Source organism: Oncorhynchus mykiss, chromosome 4 (assembly GCF_057628025.1).
Source record: "Oncorhynchus mykiss isolate SJ-2025 chromosome 4, ASM5762802v1, whole genome shotgun sequence".
Classification (NCBI taxonomy): Eukaryota; Metazoa; Chordata; class Actinopteri; order Salmoniformes; family Salmonidae; genus Oncorhynchus; species Oncorhynchus mykiss.
In genome coordinates this window covers 21139122-21165148 of record NC_143025.1, presented here as the reverse complement: position 1 = coordinate 21165148, position 26027 = coordinate 21139122, and the positions used below count along the sequence as shown (strand labels likewise).

The 26027-nt window shown below is 46.2% G+C and overlaps 1 protein-coding gene across 1 annotated transcript; it reads left to right on the top strand.

The window, feature by feature from the left end:
• On the top strand, positions 1–19776 carry LOC110521490 (uncharacterized protein C1orf21 homolog). Its single transcript, XM_021599074.3, has 6 exons — positions 1–83; positions 6870–6999; positions 13933–14018; positions 15120–15190; positions 17852–17912; positions 18189–19776. The coding sequence occupies exons 2-6, from the start codon at positions 6909–6911 to the stop codon at positions 18234–18236; spliced, it is 357 nt and encodes a 118-aa protein (XP_021454749.1). The 5' UTR covers positions 1–83; positions 6870–6908; the 3' UTR covers positions 18237–19776.
• The last annotated feature ends 6251 nt before the right edge of the window (positions 19777–26027 follow it).

The following is a 26027-nucleotide window of genomic DNA, read 5'->3' as shown; positions in this document are numbered from 1 at the left end:
ACTCCACAGCGTTAGCTCCCGCCCGACTGTCCGCGTGAAGCTCGGCGAATCTAAAGTGGACCGAGCGGAACCGGTTCAGTAAAGTAAGTATCTAGATACATTAAAAAATACTCGCTATTAGTTTCAACAGGTTATTAGCTGCGTATAATTGACATATAATGTATTTCTGTCGTAGTCTTCTCTTTTGTTGTTGTTTCCTGAGTCGGGCTGTGATTGCCCGGCGCTTTCCTTCCTGTGTCTTGGGTTCGGCTCTCGGACATGTCTGTGTTTACTACATGGGTCAGGAGTGGACTCAAGGAGAAAATAGTGGAAATGGAGTAGTAGCCGTGTTTTGGTTACCGTTCGATCTCAATGCGTTTACCAAAATGTCATGTTTTTAATCCTCGAGGCGCTGCCCCCCTTGCCCCGTCGCTTTCTCTTTCTCTCCTCCCTCTCGTTTGTTAGGCCGTTTGTTTCTGGACTAAAAGCAGCAAAAACAGAGAGAACACCTGGGCTGGCATAAAGACAGACACGATAGTGTAGAAACTGTTATACTATGTGTATCTGTGTGTACACACGTAGAGCCGCTACTCTCCCTTTCCCTGCGGGAAACAATGCGCCCAGTGTCTCTCTGCAGCGCAGCTGGACACAGCTGTGTGTTCAGAATAGCAGCAACTATGCCCCGACAGGCTAGACCTCGGTCGCCCGCTCTGCTGTCACTTGGTTCGTTCTTAATTCACACACATGACTTGAATCGAGATCTTACGGTTCCTCTGAGAGACTGAAAGTTGACTCAATAGGGTGGATTGGGGGTTATTGTTCATGTCCACTTCTGTCTGTGGCTACATGACAGTGGCTATCATATCTCGTCCTCGAGACAGCGACAGCTCAATGTTATCTGGCCACTGATTTGCTTGTATTGGGCAACGTAGGATACCTTTCAGTGTTTACGTTACATCAACATCTCCATAAGAATAGAGTCTTCTGTTTAACATTAACATAACAGTAGTCTGTGCACCTGTTATACTGATTTGCTGGTCAATGGCCAGATTCAATCCCCTGCTGCTGGTCTACTGCAATAGCTGGATCAATGCACATGCATAAATATGGGTGTAATTGCTTAGCCACTATATCTGGCTAGTTGAACTCTTATACATTGGGTAATATACTCCTTGAACTCTGTTGTGGTTGGATGATCAGCCTGCCCTCTTCCCTCCTCCTCTATTCTACATTTCTGTCTGGCTATATCTGTCTGCCTCTATCTGCCTGCCTCTCACCCCCTCTCCCTCTCTATCCTCCATAAATGCGATGTGTATTATTTGCAGCTCGCTTATGGCTTTAGATCTGGCGGTGAATTAAGACAGAGCACAGTTCGCTCTGAAGTTAGCGTCTTCCAGGCACCGTGTGAAAGAGGGATCAATCTATTATTAGCCGTCCAGTCCTTGCTCATCTGTCCATCTCTCTGCCTCTCAATCTCTCCATTTGTGCTCTCTCACTCCATGTTCTCACTGTCTCTGGCTCTCAGGTTGTGATTTTGGCCTGTATTTGGCAGAGGGGGAGTGCAACCCTAATTAAGATTGATATGATGCAATGTCAATGTGACATCACTCTGAGGAGGAGGCTGGGTTTCCATAGTTACTGGGAGGCCTGTGTGTGTGTGTGATGGTGGGGGGACTGTGTTATTATTGGGGTTGTGTGTGTGTCCTGACTGCGTGTGTGTTAGTACCTTTGCACATGCTGAGTGTGGTGGTCTGTCCCTGCACATTGGCATTGCTGAGTGGCATTAGGTGTCAGGTGCAGTGTCTAAAGCACAAGGCCAGCACAACCTGATCCCTCTAGGTACTGACTCACAAAGCTCACACATTGCAGGCTGCGTGATTCACATTGCTGTGTGTGTTTCTCTCCCCAAATCTGAGTCAGTGTGTACATAGTGGTACATATGGACAGACCAGGGTATGTTACTTTGTTTTGGACAGAGGGACTTGGCACATATTGCTTGCTGCTGAAGCAGGAGACCAGCAGTGCAGAGAGTGGTGCTAGAGAGGCGTTGCATTGGGTGCCCAGAACAGCAGATGGGTGTTGCTCTGTTGAAGGCCAGATAACCTGGACCACACTCAAAGATATGGATCTCAGAGTACAACCAGATAAGAGAACACAGAACACAGCATTGTACAGTGAGAGGTGGAAAAAGTCTGTACTCGTTTGCAGTGCAAAGCAGTGAAAAGATCTTCTTGCCGAATGAATTATGACCTGGAATTTGCTCGTTTTCACTCATGTTCCAACTCTGTTCCATTATTCAGGGTTTCTCCTCTGCAAATTAGGTCCAATACAATACAAACCAACCCTGGTCAGTCACACACAGGAAAGTGCTTCACCAATTATCCTACAGCAGAGATGCAATTAGATCCTGATTTTAAAATATATTTGGTGCAGTGGTAATGATTGCTAATGAATATTCATAGAAATTCTGTATTTGTCCGCTAAGCAGAGAGAGCGAGATGGGGGAACAACAGGCGTGGTTGACCTGAGCTCTGCTGTTTGTTGAGCTGGGAGGGCATGTCTGAGAGGGAGCAGGGAGTAGGTTCTAGAGAAGGTGATAACATGGTGAATGAGTAAAGAAAGATACACAGAGATACTACTGTACCAGGACACTGATACAGTCTGACACACAGGCCAGGCCACTGTGATACGGCAATGAATAGGGTCAGGAGTGTTACCCTGACCATGTGACATGAGGAGGGGAAAACCCTGGGTCCCTACTATAAAACTCCTGGCCATAATCCTAAACACTGCCCTGTGTGAACATCTGTAGAATAGTTGAGGCTGAAGCAACTACCAATGCTGTATGGTTTTCTCTGTCATTGTGGTTCTCCTAGTTTTCCCTTTTATGAACCTCTGTCTTAGGAAAATGTCCAAAGTCGTATTTTGTATGGCTCCCTGGGGCTGTGGCTGAACACTAGGTTAAATGAATCTAAACTTTAAAGGGATACTTGGGGATTTTGGCAAAGAGGCCTTTTATCTACTTCCCCAGAGTCCGTTGAAATCATGGATGCCATTTTTATGTCGCTTGAGTCAATTATGAAGGAAGTTAGAGGTAGTTTTGCGAGCCAATGCTAACTAGAGTTAGCGCAATGACTGGAAGTCTATGGGTATCTGCTAACAATGGTATCCACGAGTTCATCTGACTCTGGGGAAGTAGATAAAGGGCATCTCATTGCCAAAATTCCGAAGTATCCCTTTAACTCAACATTCGGGTTCAATTACCCTTCTGATTAATTAAAGTAACAGTGGCCCTCTGAGCTCTACTCATTCACACTTTCCTCTCTGGCTCTTTCCTTCTTTCTCTCATTCCTTCTCTCTCCCCCTCTGTCTTGCCCTAAGCCACAGAGGAGAGACCGAACAGGAAATCTAGTGAGCCATGCAGACATCTAATTTCCAACTCAGTTGGCTTAATTGGCCTGACAAAAAAACAAAGTTCTGTCCTGGTGCCAACGTGTACGTAACAACATGTCTTGAATCTTCTCTCGTCTCACTCCCTCCCTGCCTGTCTGTATCTGCCTCACTCTGACTATCTCTATGCCTCAGTGTCTCTCTCTATCTGCCCATCTCATTGTCACATGACAGAGTTCTCCCAAACAGAGGAGCTGTTATTTGTACATCCTCCTCCTTCCCCCCAGCCACTTGTGCCCACTACAACAGAGGGAGAGTGGAAAGAGGTACTCACAGCACAACACAAGAGAGTGGAGACATGCACAAGGAACAGTAACACCAGACTCAGAACAGGTCTTGCTTGTCGGAGTGTACAAGGCTCCAAGCGCACGCGTGTGTGTGTGTGTGTTGGCACGGCTTGCCGGCTTGTCAGGCTGATGTAGTGTTTAAACTGGGACAAGGAAGAGAGAAGAGGTACAGGGGTTGCTGCTGGCTAGTGTAAATATTATGGTGCTTTGGCTGAGTGTCCTGTTATGTCAGAGACAGACACAATGCAGGGTCTATCAGTCTCAGCCCTTGTCCAATTGCTGGCTCTGTCCCTGTCACTATCATGGCTGACGATGGGTCTTAGAGACCTGGCCTTTGAACCCGACTTCCCTGGAAGGCTCGGCTAGCCCTTCCTCTTTCTTCTTTCTCCTTCACTCCCTCCTTCTCTCATTCCCTTTCCAGGATAGGCGGGCCCACAGCCAGTTTTTCAGGCTCTGCGGTGGCTCAGATAGCTTCTGGCACAGCAGTGTGTTTGAGGAGGTTCACACTACTGAGCCTGTGTGTGTCTTAGAACGTAGTGGACACACTACGGAGCTTGTTTACGCATGTGTTTACGCAAGCACACTTGTGCATGTACACATCCCCTCAGTGTTATCTGAGTTCAACTACTCAGACCTGTGTGTGTGCGTGTGTGTGTGTGTGTGTGTGGTAAAATGCTGAAATGTGGCTTGCAGCCTTTTGCTGATCCTTGAGTAAATAAGTATCTATGATGTAAGCAATCTAATAGTATTTTCTTAGTGTACAGTAGCTGTAGACTTTTGGTATAATGTAGGGATAAGCCTAACGGCAGAATATTTAGAGTGGGTTTGCAACTTGCATGTTTGTTTGTTAGTTAGGCATATCTCTGCCCATGCACCTTGGCATAGATTCTACAAGTGTCTGGAACTCTATTAGAGGGATGCAACACCATTCTTCCACAGGAAATTCCATATTTTGGTGCCTTAATTTAAGTGTTAAATTGGGTTGAGATCTGGTGACTGAAACACACACCCTTTAAATCCCCTATGCTCCTTTGAGACCCCTCTTTCAAAGTCCCTGAGATCTCTTCCAGCCATGCTAGCCAAAATACTTCTTATACATGACCCTAAGCATGATGGGATGTTCATTGTTTAATTAAGTCAGGAACTACACCTGTGGAAGCACCTGCTTTCAATATACTTAGTATCCCTCAATTACTCAAGTGTTTCCTTTATTTTGGCAGTTACCTGTATCTGTGTATTGATATCATCGTGTGTGTGTGTGAGTGAGTGCTGGATCCGGCTGGTGTCAGGGTCTTAACTGGTAGCGTAAGCTTGTCCCATTGACACACTTCCACATCTGTTCCTAGCTGACAGGCCTGCATTGTACACATGCCATCTGTGCTAACTCAACGCTCTCTGCTTTAACACACAGCCCAAACACCATTAACACTGACCTGGCTAGGATTCTACACAGAAGACGGAGAGATTCCTAACTAGACATCCATTTATGCAACTGGAATTTTCAGAATTATCCCGTATGATTCAGTCATAAGAAGTTCACTCGCTCACTCAAGGATCAGCAAGGCTGCAAGCCACGTTTCAGCATTTTACCCCTCACCCACACACCGTCTGCACTCTAAGAGATGTGTCCAGACAGACTCCGTGGTCTGAGCCATAATTGAGTTGCTCCAGCTCTGACACGAACAGGCAGTCCACAGTACCTAAGCAGCCTGGGCTGCAGGGGAAGGCCTCACCGTCAGGCCACAGATAACTCTGTCAGACACCGACCCATCCTCTGTAGTCAGGCAGGATCGGGCTGTTCTGGCCTGATCTGTCTGAGCTCCTGCCAATGAGATAGCCGTGTGTCTGTGTGCATGCGTGCATAGCCAGCCCCCAGAAGAATCCCTTCACACTCGCTGTACCTTTAAGAAAGACCCGTGTAAGCTCACATCAGGAGATTCATGTTATTTAGCCAAGAAAGCTGTGAAAGACACACATCAAAACTACACACACAGATTTCACAAACCGCTTATACACACATGCAAACATAAGACACCACAGTGCACACACTCTCCCACTCAAAATTCAGTCTACACACAGACACACACTCCTCTCTGCACACCTGTTGCTTTGTGCAGTGGAAAGCCAGCTCATAGGGAGGCTGGCTCTGAAGTGGACACTGACCTCCTGTCAACTTCAAACGAGGGGAGGAAAATAGAGGAGGGAGGAGGAGTGTCGGCAGCCTGTTGATGCTCTGGAACATTTCTCTCTACTCATCTATTCTCTGCCCTCTTATTGTTCGCTCTCTATTTTACTCTACCTCTCCTTCAACCTGTTTCTCTCTATTTCTTCCTCTCGCTGTCTCAGCGACAGGGCTCAGGGCCTCTATTATTGGACTGCCAGTGGCTTGATCTGAGGTGTCGGTGGTGTCTGATGCTGCCTTGTTCTGAGGTGTGGGTGGTATCTGATGCTGCCTTGTTCTGAGGTGTGGGTGGTGTCTGATACTGCCTTGTTCTGAGGTGTGGGTGGTGTCTGATACTGCCTTGTTCTGAGGTGTGGGTGGTGTTCTGATACTGCCTTGTTCTGAGGTGTGGGTGGTGTTCTGATACTGCCTTGTTCTGAGGTGTGGGTGGTGTTCTGATACTGCCTTGTTCTGAGGTGTGGGTGGTATCTGATACTGCCTTGTTCTGATGTGTGGGTGGTGTCTGATACTGCCTTGTTCTGAGGTGTGGGTGGTGTCTGATACTGCCTTGTTCTGAGGTGTCGGTGGTGTCTGATACTGCCTTGTTCTGAGGTGTCGGTGGTGTCTGATACTGCCTTGTTCTGAGGTGTCGGTGGTGTCTGATGCTGCCTTGCTGTGTCTGTTATAATCTATTGCGGGTGTAACACTGACTGTCTGCCAGTCTGCCTGTGACAGTGTTTTCCTTTGTGCCTGTGACAACAATACTGTGTGTGACTGACAGTCTGTGCTTGTGACAGTGTATTGCCTGTGACACTGTGTGCGTGACTGACACTCCTGCTCCACAGTGACAGGCTCAGAGGCTGGTTTGTCCCAGTCGTCACTAAAATACAATGCCTGTGTTAACCAATATAGTTCTCTCTCAATAGCTGCTATGGATTTTAACCATATCTCTCTCTCCCCTCACCTCCCTCTCCCTCTCTTTTTATCTCCAGGTGAGAGTGCCATGAGGAGAGGAGCCAGAGAGTGAGGCGATGGGCTGCACCTCGGCTAAGCAGGTGTCGGCCGTGCCCAGTGATGAGGAAGGCCGGGGCAAGGCCTACAGCAACGGAGACCTCTTCTCCGGTCAGTACACACTATACACACTCCTATATTCTCCCACTATTCTAACCCTGGCTACTTTCAACTGTAAAACATCCTTCCCACCTGAAGGCTATTATTTGGAAATATAGTGAGATGCTATAGGATATCCTTCCTGTCTACTCCACACACACTGGCCCGCTGGCTATGTTACCTGTTATACCTCTCCTCTAGTCTCACTCTATATCCAGTCTTTTTTTTATTTCACCTTTATTTAACCAGGTAGGCTAGTTGAGAACAAGTTCTCATTTGCAACTGCGACCTGGCCAAGATAAAGCATAGCAGTATGAGCAGACAACACAGAGTTACACATGGAGTAAACAATTAACAAGTCAATAACACAGTAGAAAAAAGGGGAGTCTATATCTACATTGTGTGCAAAAGGCATGAGGTAGGCAAATAATTACAATTATGCAGATTAACACTGGAGTGATAAATGATCAGATGGTTATGTACAGGTAGAGATATTGGTGTGCAAAAGAGCAGAAAAATAAAAATAAATAAATAAAAACAGTATGGGGATGAGGTAGGTGAAAATGGGTGGGCTATTTACCAATAGACTATGTACAGCTGCAGCGATCGGTTAGCTGCTCAGATAGCAGATGTTTGAAGTTGGTGAGGGAGATAAAAGTCTCCAACTTCAGCGATTTTTGCAATTCGTTCCAGTCACAGGCAGCAGAGAACTGGAACGAAAGGCGGCCAAATGAGGTGTTGGCTTTAGGGATGATCAGTGAGATACACCTGCTGGAGCGCGTGCTACGGATGGGTGTTGCCATCGTAACCAGTGAACTGAGATAAGGCGGAGCTTTACCTAGCATGGACTTGTAGATGACCTGGAGCCAGTGGGTCTGGCGACGAATATGTAGCGAGGGCCAGCCGACTAGAGCATACAAGTCGCAGTGGTGGGTGGTATAAGGTGCTTTAGTGACAAAACGGATGGCACTGTGATAAACTGCATCCAGTTTGCTGAGTAGAGTGTTGGAAGCAATTTTGTAGATGACGTCGCCGAAGTCGAGGATCGGTAGGATAGTCAGTTTTACTAGGGTAAGTTTGGCGGCGTGAGTGAAGGAGGCTTTGTTGCGGAATAGAAAGCCGACTCTTGATTTGATTTTCGATTGGAGATGTTTGATATGGGTCTGGAAGGAGAGTTTAGAGTCTAGCCAGACACCTAGGTACTTATAGATGTCCACATATTCAAGGTCGGAACCATCCAGGGTGGTGATGCTGGTCAGGCGTGCGGGTGCAGGCAGCGAACGGTTGAAAAGCATGCATTTGGTTTTACTAGCGTTTAAGAGCAGTTGGAGGCCACGGAAGGAGTGCTGTATGGCATTGAAGCTCGTTTGGAGGTTAGATAGCACAGTGTCCAAGGACGGGCCGGAAGTATATAGAATGGTGTCGTCTGCGTAGAGGTGGATCAGGGAATCGCCCGCAGCATGAGAAACATCATTGATATATACAGAGAAAAGAGTCGGCCCGAGAATTGAACCCTGTGGCACCCCCATAGAGACTGCCAGAGGACCGGACAGCATGCCCTCCGATTTGACACACTGAACTCTGTCTGCAAAGTAATTGGTGAACCAGGCAAGGCAGTCATCCGAAAAACCGAGGCTACTGAGTCTGCCGATAAGAATACGGTGATTGACAGAGTCGAAAGCCTTGGCAAGGTCTATGAAGACGGCTGCACAGTACTGTCTTTTATCGATGGCGGTTATGATATCGTTTAGTACCTTGAGCGTGGCTGAGGTACACCCGTGACCGGCTCGGAAACCAGATTGCACAGCGGAGAAGGTACGGTGGGATTCAAGATGGTCAGTGACCTGTTTGTTGACTTGGCTTTCGAAGACCTTAGATAGGCAGGGCAGGATGGATATAGGTCTGTAACAGTTTGGGTCCAGGGTGTCGCCCCCTTTGAAGAGGGGGATGACTGCGGCAGCTTTCCAATCCTTGGGGATCTCAGACGATATGAAAGAGAGGTTGAACAGGCTGGTAATAGGGGTTGCGACAATGGCGGCGGATAGTTTCAGGAATAGAGGGTCCAGATTGTCCAGCCCAGCTGATTTGTACGGGTCCAGGTTTTGCAGCTCTTTCAGGACATCTGCTATCTGGATTTGGGTAAAGGAGAACCTGGAGAGGCTTGGGCGAGTAGCTGCGGGGGGGGGGGAGCTGTTGTCCGAGGTTGGAGTAGCCAGGCGGAAGGCATGGCCAGCCGTTGAGAAATGCTTGTTGAAGTTTTCGATAATCATGGATTTATCGGTGGTGACCATGTTACCTAGTCTCAGTGCAGTGGGCAGCTGGGAGGAGGTGCTCTTGTTCTCCATGGACTTCACAGTGTCCCAGAACTTTTTGGAGTTGGAGCTACAGGATGCAAACTTCTGCCTGAAGAAGTCTAGTCTCTAGTCTAGTCTCTAGTCTACAAGTACATTATAATTAGCTATACATTTTATTAACCAATGCCAAGTTTCCAAACCGGGCTGCAGAGATTTTTAGGGAATATTTGTATCATGTTTCCCAATCTATTCCTCCTACCCTGTGTGAATACTACTTAGTGCAGTAGCCTCTAGGATAGCTGAGTGGTTTTGGTGTTGTGTGTCCTCTTAGTACTTCATGTTTTAGAGCTTGGACATAGAGAGAGGGTTGAGAAAGTGTATCTAGTTAACAGCATCAATTATAGCTGCCTGCTGGACAGGCTGGGAGAGAGAGAGGATGAGGGATTAGCGACAGATTTAAGAATTAGGAGCAGCACGCTGGAATAACCACACAGGAAATGGCAGATGACGAGCCACAGGAGGCCTCGTTCTGTTCTCCCTCTGCTGCCTCTCCCTCTTCCTCCCTCCGTCTCTCTCTCTCTTTTTCTTTATCCCTCTCTCACCGGCTGTCAGACCCATGAGTCTGGCCTTATTTGTGCCCCTCCCACTCTCTCTCTCGCTCTGTCTGTCCCTCTGTCTGTCTCACCTTCTGACCTTCTCTGACCCCTCCCTCCCCTCCCTCCCTCCCTCCCTGAAGGGGGAGAGGGAATGTCCCTTGAGAGAGGATGATGACGTGGGTTAAAGATTCAAGTTTTCCCCCTCCTTTTTTCATCTCCTCCTCCCTTTCCCTTCCAAGGCCTCACTTTCTTGCCTTCCTTTCTCTTTCTCCGTATTAGACCATCTCTCCTTCCTTTCCACATTCTTCCCAGCCACTTCGCCATCTCTCTCCCTTTCACTCCCCATCCCTTTTCCCCCTCCCTCTCATCACAGCATTTGGTCACGGCCTTGTGTCCCCCTCCTCCATCACTCTTCCTCAGTGTGTTATGTGAATGGTTGGTGACAGCTCATCTGCTAGACTGCAGCCTGCCTCCCACTAGAAGATGGTGGTAGACGTTAAATGGGGCTGTGCTCTCTCTGCAGCACTAGTGGGCAGGGCATGGAGGGTGCTGGATAGATGATTCTATCAACTGTCTGTTTGATGTTGATGGTCACAGAGAGGGAGGAAGAGAACTGTTGACCTGGATACTGCCTGTGGATTACAACCGACCGCCCAGCCACAGCACGTTGATTCTCTCCGTCGCTCGTTTCTTTTTCTCTCCCACGTCCTTCTGCTCGTCATCCCTTCTTCCCAGTTCAGCTCATTAGGCTCCTATTGATAGAACAGGAGGCTTAGTGTGTCTGGTAAAATGAGCAACACTCATATCAATCACAGTGATCTGATCCAACAGATTGTGTGCCAGTCAAAATGTGTCATTGTTTGAGTGCCTGGTGTGTGTGTGTGTGTGTCGCAGTTAGGAGTGTTGAGGTGACGGCAGTCTCCTGCTTATGCTCCTTTGCTCCCTCGCACAATAACAGGAAAGGCTGAGCTCCCTTACCCAAACACCAGGGGAGAAGACAGAAAATAGCAACACTTTCTGATTGCAGCCTGTTTGAAGTTAGTTTATAATCAGAGTAGTAGCGTGTGTGTCTGCTACAACGGAGTGTGTTACCTTGTCAGTTGTTGTCTTGTTGCAGTTTTGCGATTTGATTTGTAGTTGGCCAGACTGTTGTGAGTGGGTGTATTGCTTGTATTGTAGTGTAAATATAGTCGCTATGTTGCTATTGTTGTATCGACATTCAGAACTTCAACAGAAGTTGTATTTCAGAACTTATCTAACTTATCTAACTGATTTTAGATAACATGTGAATAAAAAACTATCTTTAGACTTGAGCTGTAATGTAATATGAGACGAATCTTTCCTGCTATGAAATTAAATGAAGCCCCTTTGGCATAGTCCTAGTGAGTCGGTGGACCAGGCCGGGCAGGCTGAGGGCAGGGCAGTAATAATGACTTCTGGTCTGACTTTAGTATATTGTTATTTCACTAACACAGGCAGGGCGGGGCAGTGGCAATGTAAATGTCATATCTGCTGAGGCTTTTGGAGAGAGTCAGGGCTGGAAGGGAGCCAGGCAGGAGGCTCTGATTGACAGACTGCAGGAAGGGGAGAATGACACAGACTACCCTGGCCACTCCACTCAGCCTGACCGTGCATGTAGTGCACTCAAATGGACACACACTCATGCTCAAATTGACTCAGACACACACACACACTACTTTCAACTGACAGAGAGCGAGGATTTTCACAGAGATATCCTGAAGGTCGACACAGGGTCCCGGCTCCTAATGATAAAGATGTCCACATCAGAGAGACCTTTTTCCTGTCTCTAAAATGTCCTTTGCCCCAAAATCATCATGATGAAGCAAGCAGCCCTGTCGCCACAGTGGAAATTAGTATCTCTTTTTCACCCCATCATCTGTCAGTCAGTGCCAATGGAGACACACTCACTGATGCACATCCTCTCCAATATGGCCTAATGTATCCTGGTCCCAGATCTGTATGTGCTTCTGCCAACTGACTTTCATTATTATTGTCATGCCATACAAGCACATACCTGTACAGATCTGGGACCAGGGTATGACAGATCGATCCATTGTATAGATCCATTTTTGTATCCATGAAATATTGTCATTTTTCTTTTTCCTTTTATAGGCTCATCTTCAGTGTGTTTACGTACCTTTGATGTCTGCTCAGTGTTAGTCGTTTTTCTCCTCCGTTACCTGTCTCTGTTACTAAGCCACAGTGACTGATGGTTGGCTTAATTCTGTGTGTGTGTGTGTGTCGGCGTGTGCAGACAGGCTGCTTTGCTCTGACATGTTTGCATTCCCCAGGCAGGCAGCAGTAGAGAACATCCCTCTCTCTCTATCTCTCCTCCCCCTCTCTGTGCCAGGCCTTGCAAACTATCACAGATTACAAAGGGAAACCCAGCCACGATCTGCCCAGTGACGCAAGCCTACCAGATGAGCTAAATGCCTTCTATGCTCGCCTCGAGGCAAGCAACACTGAACCATACATGAGAGCACCAGCTGTTCCGGACGACTGTGTGATCACGCTCTCCGTAACCGATGTGAGTAAGACCTTTAAACAGGTTAACATTGTGGTAGGCCTGATCAACGATGAGACGGCCTATTGGGAGGAGGTCAGAGACCAGTTGTGATGCCAGGACAACAGCCTCTCCCTCAATGTTAGCAAGACAAAGGAGCTGGTTGTGGAGTACAGGAAACAGAGGGCCGAGCACGCCCCCATTGACGGAGCTGAAGTGGAGTGGGTCGAGTGCTTCAAGTTCCTCGGTGTTCGCATCAATAAGGATTTATCATGGTCCAAACACACAAACACAGTCGTGAAGAAGGCACGACAACAACTCTTCCCCCTCAGGAGGCTAAAAGGATTTGCTATGGGATCTCAGATCCTCGAAAGTTTCTGCTCTATTGAGAGCATCCTGACTGGCTGCATCACCGCTTGGTATGGCAACTGCTTGGCATGCGACTGCAAGGCGCTACAGAAGGTAGGGCGTACGACCCAGTACATCAATGGCGCTGAGCTCTCTGCCATCCAGGACCTCTATACCAGGACGGTGTCAGAAAGGCCCTAACAATTGTCAGACTCCAGCCACCCAGGTCATAGACTGTTCTCTCTGCTACCGCACAGCAAGTGGTACCGATGCACCAACTCTGGAACCAACAGGACCCTGATAAGCTTCTACCCCCAAGACTACTAAATAGTTAGTCCGGTTAGTCCATTGACCCTTTTTGCACTAACTTTTTTTGGGTGCAAAAAAGGAGGAAGAGCGTGAGTACGACAGTGGGAGGAAGAGCGTGAGTACGACAGTGGGAGGAAGAGCGTGAGTACGACAGTGGGAGGAAGAGAGTGAGTACAACAGTGGGAGGGAGAGAGTGAGTACAACAGTGAGAGGAAGAGAGTGAGTACGACAGTGAGAGGAAGAGAGTGAGTACGACAGTGAGAGGAAGAGAGTGAGTACGACAGTGAGAGGAAGAGAGGACGAGAGTGAGAGGAAGAGAGTGAGTAGGACAGTGAGAGAAAGAGAGTGAGTAGGACAGTGAGTGAGTAGGAGAGGAAGGGAGTGAGTAGGAGAGGAAGAGAGTGAGTAGGACAGTGAGAGGAAGAGAGTGAGTAGGACAGTGAGTGAGAGGAAGAGAGTGAGAGGAAGAGAGTGAGTAGGAGAGGAAGAGAGTGAGTAGGACAGTGAGAGGAAGAGGAGTAGAACAGTATACTGGCTGCAGATGATACATTTCAGATAGACTGGCTGCACATGGCAGGTGCCTTTCCTCCCTCCTACTGTCTCACTATCAGTCTGATATGAGTATTTGAGAGAAAGGGTGAAATACACCGAATGGAGCAGATAAGACAGTGTGTGTTTTATTAGCGGTGTGTGTCAGTGTTGGTGGGTGAGTGCTGCTTTGTCAGAAAAACCTAGGCAGCTACTCAGAAAATATAGATACCTGTTATGTCCACTGTTGGGTGGGGTTCTCTCTCTGTGTGTCTTTTCAGTGCCACTGATATGCAGGAGTAGTTATTTATTTGTCTAACTGTACTGTTTTTCTCTCTCCGTACAGACGAGTACAAGATGAAAGGAGTGGAGGAGGTGAAGTACATGCGTGGAGAGGAGGACCGGGTGAATGCACGTAACCAGGAGAACCTGGTGAGAGAGGAGACACACACACACACACATGTATGTCTCTCGGACTGTCCATCAACATGCAACAAACAGTTCTCTTTGACAGCCCATCAACACATACAAACAGACAGTGTTTGTGCTCAATGCACACCTCCACATAAGACCCCACACACACACACACAGAGATGCACACGCTACACGAATGCAAACACACACAGCCGTGGTGCCTCCCAAGCAGGTAGAGACAGCGTGTTGGTGTGTATGGAATGTAGGAGTTTCATAAGGTTGTTTTGACCCCTTCCTTCATGGTCCAATATCTATGATTTAGTCTTTCCTACAAATGCTGTAAAATAACCAGAAAAGTGCACACCCATTTGGATGAGGTAACAATTGAAGAAAAAGAAAGGAATCAAAACTCCAAAGAGAAATGAAAGTCCTACCCTACTGTTGATTGTCATTGCATTCTCTTTATTCCACCATTGTTGTGACTGTGCTGCCGTCGTCATAGGGGCATTAGTTTCCTCATATGCCACAGTTGGCTTAAAACATGCAGCAGAACAAATAACCTCATTTTCAGACGTGACCTTTAAAACATTTTGACAGATTAACAAAAAGTACTCACAGGGAACCGTTTCTCACAGACGCACATTTAATCCTGCAGAATCAAAGTGCGCACACACACACACAGATTTATGTGTGGATGCTACATATCCATGAAATGCCTGTAGTTAGCATGCATGTCTTGTTCCTCCAGAGCACAGCCAGCATATCTAATGATCCAGCCCAGTGAGGTCTTTCCCCCGGTCAGGCCCCCTGGCCTACCAGTCTCCTAGCTTCCCTGCCAGCATGTACAGGGAGGGCCTAACTCTACATGACTCAGTCACAGGCAGCATCTCTCTTCCCAGCTCCAAGGCACAAGAAGCAGGGGTAGGCAGCCTCTCTATCCCCAGCCTTAGGGCCACAGCTGGGCCAGGTTATTCATCCTTAGGACCCAAGCTGGCAGGGGGCAGGTAGCTATTCTCTCCCCAGCCTCTAACCTACTACATGGGTTCCCGAGGCTCTCTCTGTGTAGTCTCAGGGGGGGTAGGAACTGTGAGCTGATTGTGTATGTGTGTGTGTTTTTAGGAGAAAAGCTCTGTACAGTACAGGGGCAAACAGCCGAAAGAAGGCTCTGGAGCCAACGCCAACAGGACAAAGTGAGTCATAATGTGTGTGTGGCAGATTGTGTGTGTGATAACGCTGTATGCGTGCTAGAGGTCGACCGATTATGATTTTTCGACGCCGATACCGATTATTGGGGGACCAAAAAAGTCGATACCGGTTAACCGGACAACTCTTTTATATTTATTTATTTATTTGTAATAATGACAATTACAACAATACTGAAGGAACACTTATTTTAACTTAATATAATACATCAATAAAATCAATTTAGCCTCACGTAAATAATGAAACATGTTCAATTTGGTTTAAATAATGCAAAAACAAAGTGTTGGAGAAGAAAGTAAAAGTGCAATATGTGCTATGTAAGAAAGCTAACGTTTTAGTTCCTTGCTCAGAACATGAGAACATATGAAAGCTGGTGGTTCCTTTTAACATGAGTCTTCAATATTCTCAGGTAAGAAGTTTTAGGTTGTAGTTATTATAGGACTATTTCCCTCTATACCATTTGTATTTCATTATCTTTGACTATTGGATGTTCTTATAGGCACTTTAGTATTGCCAGTGTAACAGTATAGCTTCCATGCAGAGCAAGGGGAACAACTACTAGAAGGCTCAGAGCGAGTGACTTTTGAAACTCTATTAGCGCGCTAACTAGCTAGCCATTTCACTTCGGTTACACCAGCCTCATCTCGGGAGTTGATAGGCTTGAAGTCATAAACAGTGCAATGCTTGACGCACAACGAAGAGCTGCTGGCAAAATGCACAAAAGTGCTGTTTGAATGAATGTTTACGCTCCTGCTTCTGCCTACCACCGCTCAGTCAGATACTTAGATACTTGTATGCTTGTTTATTTTTTTATTTGATTTATTTCACCTTTATTTAACCAGATAATCTAGTTGAGAACAAGTTCTCATTTGCAACTGCGACCTGGCCAAGATAAAGCATAGCAGTTCGACACATACAACAACACAGAGTTACACATGGAGTAAAACAAACATACAGTCAATAATACAGTAGAAAAAAAGAAAACAAAGTCTATATACAGTGAGTGCAAATAGGGTCAAATAAGGGAGTTAAGGCAATAAATAGGCCATAGTGGTGAAGTAATTACAATATGGCAATTAAACACTGGAATGGTAGATGTGCAAAAGATGGATGTGCAAGTAGAGATACTGGGGTGCAAAAGGAGCAAAATAAATAAATACAGTATGGGAATGAGGTAGATAGATGGGCTGTATACAGATGGGCTATGAACAGGTGCAGTGATCTGTGAGCTGCTCTGACAGCTGGTTCTTAAAGCTAGTGCGGGAGATGGGAATTTCCAGCTTCAGTGATTTTTGCAGTTCGTTCCAGTCAGTGGCAGCAGAGAACTGGAAGGAAAGGCGACCAAAGGAGGAATTGACTTTGGGGGTGACCAGTGAGATATACCTGCTGGAGCGTGTGCTACGAGTGGGTGCTGCTATGGTGACCAGCGAGCTGAGATAGGGCGGGGCTTTACCTAGCAGAGACTTGTAGATTGTTTGGCGACGAGTATGAAGCGAGGGCCAGTCAACGAGAGCGTACAGGTCGCAGTGGTGAGTAGTATATGGGGCTTTGGTGACAAAACAGATGGCACTGTGACAGACTACATCCAGTTTGCTGAGTAGAGTGTTGGAGGCTATTTTATAGATGACATCGCCGAAGTCGAGGATCGGTAGGATGGTCAGTTTTACGAGGGTATGTTTGGCAGCATGAGTGAAGGAAGCTTTGTTGCGAAATAGGAAGCCGATTCTAGATTTAATTTTTGATTGGAGATGCTTAATGTGAGTCTGGAAGGAGAGTTTACAGTCTAGCCAGACACCTAGATATTTGTAGTTATCCACGTATTCTAAGTCAGAGCCGTCCAGAGTAGTCATGGGCGGGCAGGTGCTTGTGGAGTGCAACGAGAGAGAGGCAGGTCGTTATTGCGTTGGACTAGTTAACTGTAAGGTTGCAAGATTGGATCCCCCGAGCTGACAATGTGAAAATCTGTCGTTCTGCCCCTGAAAATCTGTCGTTCTGCCCCCACCGTTCCTAGGCCGTCATTGAAAATAAGAATGTGTTCTTAACTGACTTGCCTAGGTAAATAAAGGTATATATAAAAAATATTAAAAATCTGCACATCGGCGCCCAAAAATACCGATTTCCGATTGTTGTGAAAACTTGAAATCGGCCCTAATTAATCGGCCATTCCGATTAATCAGGCCAGACCTCTAATGCGTGCACACGTTATCACCTATCACGTAATCACTGCACTGCGGTGGTTTTATACAGCATGTGTAAATGCTATCAGACAGTGTGATTTATTATCATTGTAGTGTCGCTGGTAGCTGAGTGGTTAGTGTCTCTTGTTTCCAAACGTGTAATGGGGCTCTATTTCCTGTTTGGTGACATTGTGTGTGGACATATTGGGTGCTGTATCAGTATTTAGTTTGTCTTTGGATTATAGACTCCTGGGTGAGCTCTCTATAAAATGATTATTCAAATTCCTCCACAACCACAAAGGCTCTCGCCGAAGCAGGGGTTTAGAAATGTGTGTGTTTGTGTCTCCTGTGTGGGGGGGTGTTATGGAAAATTCTTGTGGTGTGTTTGTTGCCTCCTGTTTCCTCCCCCTCTAACTTCCTTTTTCTTTCTCTCGCTCTTTCTCATTCTCACTCTCTCCCTTTCCTTCACAGCATCCACACGTCAGAGAGCCAGCAGGAGTTCTTCAGGATGCTGGATGAGAAGATTGAGAAGGTGGGGGGAAGGGGAGGGACTGGGCAGCAGGGCCTGAACATTTAAAGAGACAGTCTCCTGTGGGATTGGGAGCTGCTATAGGCTGGATCTGACTAGCAGGAAATACTTCAACTTGAGCTACATCCAGATTGGGCCTTTAAAAGACACTACATTATTCCTATCCACTTCACCCCTGTCTTATCTCTCGTCTCCATCTCTCCTACAGTGATGCTATCTGTCCTCCCTCTATCATCTCTCTTCTCTTGGTCTCATCTCTCATCTGTGGTGTGTCCACAGGGACAGGACTACTGTTCGGAGGAGGAAGAGGCGGAGGACGGGACATAGCACACAGGCCCCCGACTCAACCCCCTACAAGAGCCTCCCAGAGTGTGTATGGGTGCATGTGAGAGAATCTGTGTGTGTTTGTGTGTGTATGTTTGACTGCCTTGTGATTCTGTATGTGTTGGTGTGAGCTTGTATTTTGTGTGTGAGAGAGAGAGAATGCTATCCTCAAAGACTGTTGCCTCCCTCTTGGCCCTCGTCACATTGGGTCCCTTAGTGGATTGCTGGAGGGAGAGACGAAATGTGGACTCACTACAGCCAGGCCAGTGTTCCTGCTCCCCTGCAGGACTATGGAGAGATACTACCCCCACCCCTCTACCCCAACTACCACCCCAGTGAACTGTACAGTGGTCCCTGGTCCAATTCTGTGTATACCACCACCTCATGACTCGTCGTCGGCATCACAGTCTCGGGAGACCATAGATTTCTTGTGCCTGGGTGTTAGGTCATAGCGCAGTGTCTGCTGTGGCTGTGGAGTCCAATCTGTCTGGGAGACACCCTCCTGGTTTCCACCCTCCATGGCTCTGGATGTTGTGCTTCGCCTGCGAGGAGCAGAGATGTGGATGGAGATAGAGGGGGGGCACTTCCATAACCCCCACCAGCCCTCGTCACAGAACTGAGGCTTGCTGCTAGAGTGAGCCGAGTGGGAGGGAGGGAAAAGAGAGAACCCCTGATATTTTAATAAGAGAAAGAAGAGTGAGTGGGTTCTTTTGGAGCTCTGAACTTCTGCCCTTTGAAGGACCTTTTTCTTTTTAAAATTCTGTTCATCCAGTTAAGTTTTTTTTAATTTAATTAGAATTGTAATGTTTTTTTTTTTATATGCCTTCTATCATAATGCATCACCTCCTGCAGGCTACAGCTCTATAGGCCAGAGCTCCTGGGTCTCTACACAACCTGTCCTCTTAAATATACCCTCAACACTACTACACTAGACCCTGGCTTTGTGAGACGAAACACATACTGTACACACATCTCCACACACTCAACCTCATATTCATAGATGCACTCATATATTCACACACACACATAAGTACAGACCAAAGCAGCTAGACACAAACACACAGAGATGCCATTGTATTCCTGTCATTTTGTTAGCCCAGTGTTATGTAAGTGTGTTAGGCTGTGGTAGGCTGTGGTGTTGATGGGTTTGGATGAATGTAGGAACCAGCAGCCGTGGGTTGTTTGGTTCCTGCTGCTGGACTTATTCATGTGCACCTGCAGTGTTCATTACTCTTTCCTCCGCATTGGTCGCTCAGTCGCCGCTTCTCTTCAACTCTGTAGTATTGAAGCTTACTGGCAGAGTGGAGTCACCCTCTGTTGACACACACACAGACACACACACACACACAGCCTTTCATGGACTGAAAAGTGGGTTGAAAGGAAAAGAGGTATGGTTGCCTGGGAGACACAGCGCTGATCATGCTTATGTCATCATCATTAATGGATCCTTTCTTTTTCATTTGATTTTTCAATACTTTTTGTTTTTCTATTAAAATTAGAAACACAGGAGCTGTTCATCTTCTGTGTCTCTCTCTCTGTGTGACTCAGAGGTGGTGTGTTGTTAAGTTTCAGTAAGGAAAGTCCTGTCATGCTTACATCACCGTTGGATTGAAAAGTCGTGATGATTTTCCTCTGGTAATGGTCCCAAAGCCATGTTGCAGTTTCTACAAACGGTGACGGACCACTTCAGGTCAAGACTGATGCTTTGCGCAGTCTGGTGGTAGAATATCAGAACTGCACCTGAGGCGTCATGAATTACAAACAGCCTGTTCCGTGTGAGACAGATGGACATAGTGGATATATGTTAAAAGACATACATTATGAAATGCATTCTCACAGTGTTGGTTTATAGTGCTACTGTACCTCACAAGGGGCTGGAGCGGAACACACACACACACAGCCTCTCTGTCTCACAGGGACACATGAGGTTATAATCAGCAGCTACTGTACAGCAGCACAGGGAGAGAGGAAAAAGTCCCAGTGGGCCTACTTCTCACAGCTAGCCAATCTCTCCCACAGAGAGAGAGAGAGAGATGGATGTTGCCCGTTAACCTCAGACAGGAATATGGGCAAGACAATGTTCTTTCCACTATGATGTAAGGGCCCAATAAAACCCTCCCTCCCCTTGTGAGTGTGCACTCATTAGGGTACAGCATGTTCTAGCAGTCTGGCTCAGAGAGGTTTAAGGCCCACTTTGCAGTGTGTTGCACACCTCACACATACACACACATAGTTCCTGGAGGTTTATCACCTGAAACTGTGTGTATGACCAATGTGTGTGGACGTGGGACTACTGGTTCTGTGTGTGTGTCACAGTGAGATCCCAGTGGAAGTGAGTGATAGAGCAGTGCCTGGAGAGGGGAGGTGACCAGTGATGATTGACAGGCTCTAGCTCTGCCCTTATTGGCTGGTCTCTTTCTGGGAGAGACTAACTCTTTGCCAGCATGATTTCACTAAGCTATTCATGTTAACTCAATCCAGCAGCTTCTAGCTTTCTGCCTCTCTCTCCATCTCTCTCCTATTAGCCAGCTAATACACCCGCCAGGCAGCTCTTAGTACCTGGCTTTAGCTTCACTGCAGTAGCTGCCGCTCCAACTGTCTCCCTATTTCTATATACAGCCTTGAGATGCGGATCCATATGCACTGAATTACTCAGGCAGACAACCTTCAGATCAGAGGAGCCACAGCTATTGATACACTATAATGGATTGAAATACATTCATTGAGCGCCTCCAAGTGCTTTACATGAGAATTCAGAGAACTCCAGGATGTAGCCATAGCATTCTACTGGGAATAGTGCCTGTCACATACTGCATCTACTTCACATGATAAGGGAGGGAGCAGTAACATCCGGTTGGGTATAGTACATGTAGGCCCAACTGTATGTATCACAGGTTGGTGGCACCTTAAATGGGGAGGCTCGTGTTATTGACTGGAGCGGAATCAGTGGAATGGTATCAAACATATGGTTTCCATGTATTTGATGCCGTTGCATTTGCTTCGTTCTGGACGTGAGCCGTTCTCCCCTCAGCAGCCTCCACTGGTATGTAGGCTGTGAGAGGAGAGGAGGCTGTACGTGACAGACTACTTGTGTCTAAGACACTCTCCTCTACCTTCTGACCCCATGGAGTGCTTTGTTCCCCCATCTGTGGCTGAAAGCCCTGGAAGAATTAAAGGATGGGACCTCAGACCCCCCCCCCCATCCACACCGACTTCCTCCGTCCCTCCCTCTCTGAGTGGGTTGGCCACAGTGAGGGTTCCTTCTGCTGGGCAACCTGCTCCAGAAATGTTTCATAAAACACACTTTTGGAAGCAGCAAACAGAGAGAAGACATTGTTTCTGTAGCCATATTTTTCCATCAAGCTTGTGAGCAAATGTTGGGTGTGCATAATTCCTCTCCCCGGGTGCTCTACAGGGTTCCACAGCAGTGTTTCCCAACTCCAGTTCTCCAGTACCCCCAACAGCACACATTTTTGTTGTAGCCTGGGACATGCATACCTCATTCAACTCATTTAGGGCTTGATGATTTGTTGACAATTTGGGACCAATACATTTACTTGAGGACCATTACATTTTCAAACTACGAGGATCTACCCTACTATTTTGAGTGGCTCTAAAATTGTGGATCTATGCAGTTAGGGAATGTGTTGGATGACAGTTTAGAACAGCATAAACTTGGCAGTAGTCATCGTAAAGCATGTAGTACTGGCGATTTAGAAATGGTTTCCCTTCCAGACAAAATGGAACCGTGCATTTATCCCAAACAGAAGTGGAATATCAGCCGTTCATTGAGTTCTTCATTACACAAAGGTTGAAAAGGACAATGGACTGCATGTGAAGTACAATACCAACCAAAATTTTGGACTCATTCAAGGGTTTTTCTTTATGTTTACTATTTTCTACAATGTAGAAGAATAGTGAAGGCATCAAAACTATGAAATAAGACATATAGAATCATGTAGTAACCAAAAAAGGGTTAAACCAATCTAAATATATTTTAGATTCTTCAAAGTAGCCACCCTTTGCCTTGATGACAGCTTTGCACACTCTTGGCATTCTCTCAACCAGCTTCACATGGAATGCTTTTCCAACCATCTTGAAGGATTTCCCACATATGCTGAGGACTTGTTGGCTGATTTTCCTTCACTCTACGGTCCAGCTCATCCCAAACCATCTCAATTGGGTTGATGTTGGGTGATTGTGGAGGCCAGGTCATCTGATGGCCCACTCCATCACTCTCCTTCTTGGTAAAATAGCCCTTACACAACCTGCAGGTGTGTTGGGTCATTGTCCTGTTGAAAAACAAATGATAGTCCCACTAAGCGTAAACCAGATGGGATGGTGTATTGCTGCAGAATGCTGTTGGTAGCCATGCTGGTTAAGTGTGCCTTGAATTCTAAATAAATCACTGACAGTGTCATCAGCAAAGCTCCACCACACCTTCACCTCCATGCTTAACGGTTGGAACCACACATGCAGAGATCATCTGTTCACCTACTCTGCGTCTCACAAAGACTCAGGGTTTGAACCTAAATTATCATATTTGGACTCATCAGACCAAAGGACCGATTTCCACCGGTCTAGTGTCAATTGCGCGTGTTTCTTGGCCCAAGCAAGTCATCTTCTTATTGGTTTCCTTTAGTAGTGTTTTTTTGTTGTTGCAGCAATTCGACCATAAACGCCTGATTTCACGCAGTCTCCTCTGAAGAGTTGATGTTGAGATGTCTGTTACTTGAACTCTGTGAAGCATTTATTTGGGTTGCAATTTCTGAGTCTGGTAACTCTAATGAATTTATCCTCTGTAGCAGAGGTAACTCTGGGTCTTCCTTTCCTGTGGTGGTCCTCATGAGAGCCAGGTTCATCATAGTGCTTGATGGATTTTGTGACTGCACTTGAAGAAACTTTCCAAGTTCTTGACATTTTCCGCATTGACTGACCTTCATGTCTTAAAGTAATGATGGACTGTCATTTATCTTTCCTTATTTGAGCTGTTCTTGCCATAATATGGACTTGCTATTTTACAAAATAGGGCTATCTTCTGTATACCACCCCTACCTTGTCACAACACAACTGATTGGCTCAAATGCATTTTGGAAGGAAAGAAATTCCACAAATTAACTTTTAGCAAAGCCCACCGGTTAATTGAAATGCATTCCAGGTGACTACCTCATGAAGTTGGTTGAGAGAATGCCAAGAGTGTGCAAAGTTGTCATCAAGGCAACGGTGGCTACTTTAAAGAATCTCAAATATAACATATTTTGATTTGTTTAAACACTTTTTTGGTTACTACATGATTCCATATGTGTTATTTCATAGTTTTGACGTCTTCACTATTATTGTACAATGTAGAAAATAGTCAAAATAAAGAAAAACCGTTGAATGAGTAGGTGTGTCCAAACTTTTGACTGGTACTGTATGTAGCGACAATTGTAAAGCAAAGGCTTTGGGATAAAACGGAGAACATACAAAACATTTCAGAGTAGGAGGTATACAGACATCGCAAGGAAAAACTGTCTGCATTATATGAAAGTGCAAGATACAATTGTATCAAAATGTAACTAAGGGCATATCACAAAACAACATACAGTAAGTCTGGTTCTGGAAATCTGAATTGAGGAACATTGACTACTATTGACTAATGTTGTCTTCAGACTACAAAATCAAGTCAAGCCAGGAAATAAATGAGTACACGGTGTGGCTTACATTCTCAGGCTCATCTTTCTGATTATTACTTCATAAAGCTTCATAATCATTACTGATTAAAGGAACGTTGATGGATTCCAACTGCCGCTACTTTATTGGGGCACTAGGGGGAGCTAATTGGATTTCTTGGACCCTGCTTCAACACAATGGACAGATAGAGATGTCTACTTAGTGCTCCTGTCCAGACATCTCTCATCAGGAACATCCATCCAACTACAGGGTTAAGGGTAGTGAACACTCATTAGACCATTTCAATCAAGAATGGAAACATCAACAGGTGGCTTCACTATTGGGTAAATAAACAGTGTCTGTCCTTCTGCCTGTCCGTCTATCTGTCTGCAGCTGGGACTGATGTCACTCACGGTACTCTGAGAACCCTGCTGCTGCAGCTGCGCCACCCAAGGAACAGTCAGTCAGCGAGGAGGGAAAAAGAAAGGGGAAATACAGAGAGAATAAGGAAGTGGGGAAAGGAGGCATGCAGACAGGGGATTGTGAAAAGGAATGATGTACTTACCATACATGTAAGGAAAGGAGGAGAGTTACAGATCAAATCAAATCAAATTTATTTGTCACATACACATGGTTAGCAGATGTTAATGTGAGTGTAGCGAAATGCTTGTGCTTCTAGGTCCGACAATGCAGTAATAGCCAACGAGTAATCTCCAAAACTACTACCTTATACACACAAGTGTAAAGGGATAAAGAATATGTACATAAAGATATATGAATGAGTGATGGTACAGAGCGGCATAGGCAAGATGCAGTAGATGGTATCGAGTACAGTATATACATATGAGATGAGTAATGTAGGTTATGTAAACAAAGTGGCATAGTTTAAAGTGGCTAGTGATACATGTATTACATAAAGATGCAGTAGATGATATAGAGTACAGCATATACATATGAGATGAATAATGTAGGGTATGTAAACATTATATTAAGTAGCATTGTTTAAAGTGGCTAGTGATATATTTTACATCAATTCCCATCAATTCCCATTATTAAAGTGGCTGGAGTTGAGTCAGTGTGTTGGCAGCAGCCACTCAATGTTAGTGGTGGCTGTTTAACAGTCTGATGGCCTTGAGATAGAAGCTGTTTTTCAGTCTCTCGGTCCCAGCTTTGATGTACCTGTACTGACCTCGCCTTCTGGATGATAGCGGGGTGAACAGGCAGTGGCTCGGGTGGTTGTTGTCCTTGATGATCTTTATGGCCTTCCTGTGACATCGGGTGGTGTAGGTGTCCTGGAGGGCAGGTAGTTTGCCCCCGGTGATGCGTTGTGCAGACCTCACTACCCTCTGGAGAGCCTTACGGTTGTGGGCGGAGCAGTTGCCGTACCAGGCGGTGATACAGCCCGACAGGATGCTCTCGATTGTGCATCTGTAGAAGTTTGTGAGTGCTTTTGGTGACAAGCCGAATTTCTTCAGCCTCCTGAGGTTGAAGAGGCGCTGCTGCGCCTTCTTCACGATGCTGTCTGTGTGGGTGGACCAATTCAGTTTGTCTGTGATGTGTACGCCGAGGAACTTAAAACTTACTACCCTCTCCACTACTGTCCCATCGATGTGGATAGGGGGGTGTTCCCTCTGCTGTTTCCTGAAGTCCACAATCATCTCCTTAGTGTTGTTGACATTGAGTGTGATACAGCAGAGCGAAGGAGGACAATGTAGCCATGTCCAAGCAGTCAAACCACATGCTGTTAAAAATCATCTGACTTTACAACCACAAACAACCTATGTTAGTCACACTAGAATAGCATACCGTTTATACAATGCACGTGCATAGACTTGAACTGACAAATACAGCAGTTGTGTCTAGGCTATCAGTTCTACAGTGCAATAAAGTGCTGGATTTGAGTAAGAACTGTTATGTGTTACTTACTGAAATTAAGTTATTCTTGGACATGTGCACATTTGTCACAGATTCCCTGCTCTGTACTCAGCCCCTGTAATGTCCATGTATTCTCCCATAGAGAGAGCGAGAGAGGGGGGGAATTGGGAAAGCTGTACGAACGCTATAGGAAAGTTTGGGGGAGGAGGTAGATTCTAGAGGTAACCCCTCTCCCTCCGTCATACACTCCACCCCCCTTCCTACCTT

What these genes read in the sequence shown, in the direction of transcription:
- LOC110521490 (XM_021599074.3), top strand. Translation starts at nt 6,909, where the DNA reads ATGGGCTGCACCTCGGCTAAGCAGGTGTCGGCCGTGCCCAGTGATGAG. An exon ending in CACGTAACCAGGAGAACCTG is followed by an intron (nt 14,019 to 15,119) that starts GTGAGAGAGGAG and finishes GTGTGTTTTTAG; the next exon opens with GAGAAAAGCTCTGTACAGTA. An exon ending in TGGATGAGAAGATTGAGAAG is followed by an intron (nt 17,913 to 18,188) that starts GTGGGGGGAAGG and finishes GTGTGTCCACAG; the next exon opens with GGACAGGACTACTGTTCGGA.